We start from the raw sequence: 8,159 nt of genomic DNA, 5'->3' as shown, positions 1-8,159 counted from the left end.
GGCGACCAAGGTTTACATTCCATTCGCCCGTATGCATTACCTCCACTGGTTGTGTTGCATGAGGCCAGCTGAACTGCTTGCTTTTCTAGGCCAGTCGACGACTTGCAATGGTCTGAAGGGAAACGAATCCAATTTCCGATCAGCCCGTTTCATAAAGCTACGCTGACGTACCCAAGGCGCACAATGGGTAATACATCGCGTGGTTCATGATGGGCGCTGTCCACTCGGTGTAAGCTTGAGGGAATGTGACAACGGAGAGAAAAGGCGAGAGCCCCTTGAAAGCGAATAGCTTGCGATCCATAACGTCAAATCACACTCGGACACCTGAACGCTAAGCTTTTTCGCATATCAGTAATGATCAGCTGCTTGCGAGTGCACCGAAAAGGTGAACTGAAATTCAGATCAGTATTCATGTTGGTAAACAACTGATACACATAATTTGATGAAATTAACGATCCAGTCTGCAAAAGTTGAGGTAAGCCCAAGCATCATTAAAGTTCCTTTGGGTAGACGGTAAAAAGCAACCAACCGTCTGAGTCGTAGACAGCAATGTCCTAATCCACTGAAGATACTTCTCCATGACGAACCGCACCCAACCACATGTAGGTGAACTTGGCGGTACGCCGGCGAACTATTTGCAAACTATTTTGGTTTTGCGAGAGACTCATCTAGAACCCAGCTGAAGCTCTCGTTTGTGATGCTTCCAGGCAACTGAATGTACTGCACCAGGCCTCCTCATGTTTCAGTCGCTACGATATTCAAGATATCGCGATACATATACATTCGTAATGCACCACTCATAAGGTTGCTGAAAATCTGTTGATAGTCCACGACCGGTTTCGCCCTTCTTGGGGCTCATCAGGTAGGCACAGTCCCCGATTTTCCGTCAACCGTACGTTCTACTTGAAACCGTACTTGGCCGTACGCTGTAGATAGAGTTATACAGTCCCTTGAAGAGGACTGTGGTCGATCAGTCAATGAAGATCCGTATATTGTGTTTGAACTCGTTGACGGGGTGGACCGATAAGCTGTATGACGCAGATAAAAATGGAACAGGAATTGGTGGTTTATTTTAGGATTATGGTGCGGTCCATACCTGCTAAGGCTTCTTTGAGTTCAAATGGTGTTGCTACTTGTACCTTAGTATCTTCACCCTTCTATCTAAAAGGGTAATGGATTTAAACCAGCAAACTTTGTATGAATGGTTCCCATACGATGGTAGTCAGAGTAATCTTTGGAACCGGATATACGGCCCCTGTACAGTTATTACAATTCTAAAGAGGAACCTCCGGGCGCAGGACATTTCTCTTATTAAACCCTAGACGAAAAATTAAGTTATTTGTTCAACAGCCTCACTGTATAGGATTGATAAAGTACCGCTAAATTTAACCCGAAAAGAGGCCCTAGGAGGTGAATTCATCATCCTCAAAACCGGAAAAAAGCAGTACTCGTAACCGACACTCGATGTGAGGCCCCACCGAAAAGAACTGGTCAGACACGCATTTTTTGTTTTTCCTGGAGGAAGGGCACTGCATTTGGGGACCACGACCAAGAAAGCAGAATCACTGGAAAAGTCGGAAAAGATAGATTCATAACAACACACGTACGGACAGGTTCAATGTTTTGTACAACAGCACAGAGTTTAGCCTGTTCCGATTCAATAAATGTTTCAAATAGAGCGATACAGACAATTCTCAAATGACGTCTATCACCCAAAAACGGTTGACAGATAGAGAAAAGTAGGACGGTAATGAAGATGAAGGCTCTTGCAGATGGGAAATGAGTCAGCAGGGCAAGGACATATTCTAGGTCCAGATAATCGCAGGAGCAACATTTTCCACCGCTGCTCTGATTTGTTTAACCATTGCTTTAGCTCTATCCGGATCTGTTATGGAGAGCGGCAGTTGGTCCCGATGTACTCGACAATCACTGAAACATTTCAGTCGGTTTGCAGGAATCGCATTGAAAACCTAGACAGGAAATGGAATTTGTGTGCGTCTGACTCTGACGAAGCGCCATTTCAAAGAACAACTGACAAAAATAATTGCATAAACATGGTTGCATGGGGCTTCAGTTCACTGCTAAACTATAGTTGTGGACATTATTGGATAAGTAATCTCAGTGCCAGAGTTTCGAAAAAAACGGGTCAATTTCACACAGGGCTGGTGATCGTATTTGGAAGGATACAGCATCAACCACAAGTCTTGATTCATCTTTTGCAGACTGATTACGAAATGTCCGATAAGTTGGGCTAATTGTGAAGGGTCTTTGTCAAAACGCAATCAAGTGATAACATGGGAGTCGCTGAGAAGGCTGATTGACAGTGGTACTGGGACCAGAATCATGTATGTGTGTGCGTATGTCAGCATGCATCCACCCTTCTAGGCTAGGCTAACCTGAATTATCTATATGCGGATGGTCACGACAGAACTGTAGTTTTCGATGCACTGCCCCGGTTGTGGAAAGCGTCGGTCACAAGGAGACACCATCTTTGTGAACGTTTGTGATGCCGCATTGGCGTACCATACTCATTGAATCCTTCAGAATAAAATTCGCAACAAAGCTAGAATAATTCAAGTTTGTTGTAAGCTGTTACATATTTGTCTCTCAGAAGCACATTCTATCATATCATTTGTGTCCGTCATTTGTAACAGTTATTCTCTGAGATAGTTACTATTGCATGCGTCATACACAGCATAAGAACACCGGTGTTTCTGTCAGCTGACTGCGAAAATGGGGATGCCACACGAATAACCCCGTACATCGTACCTGTTCGAATATCTCTGCATTTTTATCGGCTGTCGCCTTCCAAATCGTGTTGAAAAATTCGTCACACACAGGGTCATCCAGCAGTTCATCTGGCCATTCGCCCTGAAAGCCGCGTTGTAGCGTAGGCAAGACGCCCAAATGTTCGGCCATCAGACTGCGTCGTACACGACGGATAAAAGGACAGACTTCCACGGGGGAATGCTGGCCAGCTGGATTCTTCTCAATAAGTACTGCCAGTTCGCTATCTCGTTTGCCACGCAAACTGCGATCGTTGATGTTTGCAGAACCGATGATCATTTTGCAGTCATCAACCACCATGAATTTGCTGTGAATGTAAATGATCTCCGATTTCTAAAAAAAAGTATTATGAGCTTTGGTTGAAAATATTGCATCTGCTAGCAGTTCGGTAATATTGACACTAGATGAAGTAGGGTCGAAGAAGGACGATATAGAGTGCAAAGCAAAAAGAATGTTTCTGAAGGTGAGCTAGACACGATCTGTTGAATACCGTTTAAGTGAAACTAAATCAGTAGGAAGCAAAGGACAACATATGTCATAGTAAAAGTTTCTTATTGGTGGAGCAGTTTGGAACTCAGACAGGCGGCAACTTACTCATTTTTACATTTTTGGTTTACAGGGATAGCTGTGTCACCGGTGGTGATATTGAGTGGACTGTCATGTGAACCGCCTGTGATTCCCTTAGAACTGACAAAAGATATGCTCTGGGGTATGACAACATATAATTACTCACTTCACCTGTGGACGTAAAACATGTGAGTTACATAACTGAAGAACAGAGTGGAAAGAGTAAAAGAACTATTTACATATCGCAGCACATTTTTTGTTGACAGTTTTAAAGAGGCGAATAAAGGAAAGAAAATGTCACAAGTTTCTCACAAGAGGACTTCCTACTTCAGCCACGCGATCTAGTAACTGATTACGACTTGCTGATATTGCGTAGAATGACTATCTATTGAATAGTTGATGGGCGCACATCCACTACCGGAGCTCTGCTTCGCTCCCCAACAATGCACCGATGATATCCCCGTTTAGTGAAGAAACGTCTGCAACAAAGCTGCCAAGCTCGGCGAGAAATCCGATCACCAGATAATAACTTTTTATATCGGAGCAGTCAAATTTCTATGAGTGATTAATCAGTTCACAAGGAGCAGAACTGAAAACTGAACGACTAAAAGTGGCTCTGCCAGACCATTGAGCTAACGGGGTTCAAACGCCGGCACATGACCTGTCTACGTTGCTTGTCGAAGCCAGTGTACAAGACCATTCCACAAGAAGGCTGGGTGCCAATAGAAGCTTACAATTGTTTCGCTCCTGCTCAAGCATACGGATCAAGTGCCTCGAGTAGAACACGGCACTAACCTCCTAATTACATCATATGTATATAGCAAGGGTTGCACCAGAAGCTGTTTTTTCCGACTGCTAAGTTCCCTCAAGATGCATCAACCTCATTAATTCATTTCTACTTACTTGGAGACTGTGCCAAGGAAGCTGCTTTCGTTGCACATTCGCGTCTCCGGTGCAAGTGTTGATATCTGAGCAGCTTGTCTCAGCTTTCAGTAAAATCTTTGATCGTATTAGAACTGCAGTTTGTTGGGACATAAGAAGACAGAATCAACAGGTAACATCACCAACACATCTCCGAAATGCTTCCACAGACGTTGTGGATATTTACTTATTTATTTATTTATTTATTTATTCATTCATTTATTTTTTAACTGAAATGTGCTGCATACAGGTCGTCTCTTGTTTCAGTTGGCATGACATTCGAGATATCGCAGTATGTTTTCATAAAGGAAATTACTCATGAGGTTTCTGAAAACTCTTCGACTGCTCACGACCGGTTACGTTCATCTTGGGGCTCATCAGGTAGGCGCTTTCTCGTTATGTTCTATAGTGAATTTAGGTGAGTTTTCAGCAACCTCGTGAGTAGTTTCCTTTATGAAAAAATGGCGAAACCGATTGTCGGCTGTCGGAGAGCTTTCAGCAGCCTTATGAGTAGTATATTACATCCATACAAAGTGACAGCTAGTTTGTTAGCAGGTCTCGAATCCTCTTTGAAAACACAAAGCGTAAATCAATGAAAGATAAGCCAAAATTTAAAGAATGAACAGCCTTCTCTATTGCCCTTTGTTGATCATACAATCTTAATTTGTGTGCACAAATCTCCTGGATGAGTCTTAGAAGTTTTGGGTGAGTACGGACTCAATCTGTTACCAATATATGGCCGAAAGCGGAAACCAAAACGCGAGATGTGACTCACCAACTCTCCTCCGGGCCACTCGTCATACGTACGCAACCCACAAATAGAAACGTAGTTATCCGGATCTATCTCACTTTTACGCAGTCTGGGTAGAAGTGCAGTATCACCCACAAAGAGACTGAGTCGAAGGTAGTAGAGAATTTTGTGTTGGCTGTACGATTTTGGATCACCGTAGGTTCCGGTAAAACCTGGGATCAGCGGGAGCAGAATGAAGACCCGGAAGGGCGTGTTTTCTCTGCGAGAGGTGCCGAATTGGTAGACAGATAATAGAAATAAGAAAGACTGCGTTCACGTAGACAGCTCAGAGGGGCGAAATCGAGGGAGTGGCCAATTAGTCCGTAGACAGCTCAGAGGGGCGAAATCGAGGCCGAGGGAGTGGCCAATTAGTTGCTGAATGGCATGCAAATCTAATGCAAAACTCACTCAAGGTAATTCTGGAAGTTACGCTGTTATTGCTATTCAGGTACACTGACCTAGCAGCTTCGAACATCCTGAGGTCTTGATCTGACAAAGATGTATCATCGACTGAGGTAATTAACCAATTAATCCTTGAAACAGAGCTGAAATGATTTTAACTTCATTTGGAAACATCTTCAGCCCCTTTATTCTGAGCAGTTGAAAGAACCCTTGCTATGCCTTTTGCCCCCAGATGAATGCAAAGACAATTTTCCCGGTTTTTCGACGAATTTGGTGACGATATTATGAGGCTTTTCCTTTTTCAATGGTTTCGTGTTTTTTGAAATTCGCATCCGCACCCTCAATACTTTTGTTTAGACGACTCCCTTCTTATTCCAGTGTGATTATTATCGATGCTTTACAATTTACTGTGAATACCAATCACATTGTTGTAAAAAAAACGATAAATAAATTGGTAATGCATTCAAGCCAGCTGCGATAAAATTAAACATTGCAAAGGTGGGGCTTCAGGCGAATGTGCTGCCAGTCCCTTGACAACCTACCATTTCTGATCGATGAGTAGCCTTCATCGGGGAATTTAAAACTGTATCAGAAGAGCCTCCATGAAGCTTTGGGTGAACCTTGTGTTGTGTGTGAGGCTTCAACTAACAACACCGAACGATAGGGAAAAACTCAGAATTTATCCACTAGTGGGCTTCTGACAGTGCATATGTCAGCCCCTCACAGGAGGCTGTCACGACAAATGAGTCCATCCGGCTTGACTTCAGATCTATTGTTCACTAGATCTTGGAAGTTGAGGGATGCTGTTGTGGAGTCTCCATAAAACAGGCGTGTTTTGGGTGGCTTTCTAGTAGGAGGTTGATGTAAATTGGTTCTTCTCGATTACTCTTTCGAAAAGTAACCTAGTATAGACAGTTGTGAAGTAGACAAACTGTTTTCCGTTCATGTTACCAATGGATAACTCAAAAGTCAGAATGCAAAAAAACAGAAATGCTAGGAGCTCACCGATGTGCCCTTAATATTCGAAGATACAACGCATCGACCAAGCGATTCTTCACGGTTGTCTCACATCCGGGAGGCAGGAGGTGATATGGATCATAGTCTCCGATGGATACCACACTTTGAGTTGAATGAGGCCGTGATATGCTTCCGTCCAAGATATCTTCCGGTATCGTAAGGAAACTGATAAAAAACTGGTTTTCAATGTATATAAACCGTTTCGCTTCTAGAATGCATTCCACGTAGGCGGAGATTATGGAGGATTCCAAACCAATTTCAGTGACCCTGGTTGCATGAGAGGACTCTGAGCCCGTACTGGGTGCACCTTTGATAAACTGCCGAAACTCATTTCGAGTGCCTCTTCGCGTGTTTCCAGCTGGAACACCGAGTGACCAATTACTGCAGCTACGTAATGCTTGGGCTTGGACCACCGAGGACTGCCGGGGATCAAGTAGGACTGTCTTCAGCTCACTTTCTGTCCATGGTACACAGCGGTAGGTTGGCAGAAGCAGTGGTTTGCGACGGCGCTTAGCTCGTTCAGCAGTACCTTTAGTGGTGGTTTTGATACGGCTAGTCTGGTAGAAAGAGTGGACCACATGAGGGTAAATGACAAACACAGTGAAGGAACCGAACACTCAATGAAATGTCTGAGTGTTTCGAATAAAACCTGTTCACAGAGTATCGGCTGAGAGCAAGCCAGCCACATCATCATTGTTGTTCTCGGGTTGTGATTGGTAAAGGAAAACCATGATACGAAATATTACTCGCTTCAAGTTAACTGGTGAGTATAAGTCAAATTTAATTTGTCTGCACTCTTAGCTACACGCGTGCACACATCTGCAAGGTAAAACAGAATCCCTAGAGAACGGATTTAGGCTCGAGAAAACTGAAGAACAAGTCACAAATGTTTTCAGAGCCACCAGTTGCGAGTAAGAAGGCTTAAGAAGATCAGGTAGTCACCTGACAATCACCGATTCGTGAATTGCACTTAGGTAGCCGAAGCGACCGACAGATAGATGAGGAATACAGTCAAACATACTCGATATAACGCAACTACTAAGCAGCAGTACAAAATCATATAGAAGAAAATGTCTAAAGTGCTTGAAGGAGGAAATTCAAAGCAGCAGCATCCTGGGGATCCGCGAGAATTGCTGCTTTAGATATGTGGTTAATACGAAGCAGACTATTGCAAAGGGAGTAAATCCATACAGGTGGGCCCGCGATAAGAATGGCAATTTGACATTTTTTTATCAGCCCCAGTCTAATACTGGAACTGATAGTGAGTAAAAATGCTGGTGAATCAGTAGTACAAATTTAGATTACATGCTTGCTCTCAGCGTGCGCAAAACTGTTTATCAGTGTACGGAATCCAGGGAAAGTAATCGTACTGTTTCCGTCCTGCATGCCCAATCGCCATTCAGGTATTCTTGGTGGGTCGAGAACAACCGTGTGACTTCGCTGACCTCATTCCTACTTGATAAAATCAAGTTAAATGTGTTAGACAGCAGCAACACTAATCAGCAGCATGAATCGTACGTCGACCGCTATGAAGCAGACATTGTACTATGCGGTCATTATATTCGATGCCATGCTGTAGTCATTCACCATTCAGTTTCTTACGTTTGTCGTTGTAAAATGAAGTCAGACATATACGTTAACATATTTCTGCATATATATATATATATATATATAT

At 43.4% G+C, this 8,159-nt stretch overlaps 1 protein-coding gene across 1 annotated transcript in view; it reads right to left on the bottom strand.

Annotated features, from left to right (window-relative positions):
• Positions 1 to 1,492: 1,492 nt before the first annotated feature.
• Positions 1,493 to 8,159, bottom strand: part of T265_05014 (hypothetical protein) — a gene marked incomplete at both ends in the record, with an annotated part of 64,406 nt that continues 57,739 nt past the window's right edge. The window contains 4 exons of the mRNA XM_009169904.1: positions 1,493 to 1,970; positions 2,770 to 3,120; positions 5,051 to 5,285; positions 6,473 to 7,041. Coding sequence (XP_009168168.1) covers positions 1,806 to 1,970; positions 2,770 to 3,120; positions 5,051 to 5,285; positions 6,473 to 7,041 — 1,320 coding nt within the window. The remainder of the gene's footprint in view (positions 1,971 to 2,769; positions 3,121 to 5,050; positions 5,286 to 6,472; positions 7,042 to 8,159) is intronic.

The sequence above is a fragment of the Opisthorchis viverrini genome (genome assembly GCF_000715545.1).
Source record: "Opisthorchis viverrini unplaced genomic scaffold opera_v5_88, whole genome shotgun sequence".
Lineage (NCBI taxonomy): Eukaryota > Metazoa > Platyhelminthes > Trematoda > Opisthorchiida > Opisthorchiidae > Opisthorchis > Opisthorchis viverrini.
The sequence above is the reverse complement of the archived record's forward strand: the minus strand, read 5'-3'. Positions and strand labels throughout refer to the sequence as shown.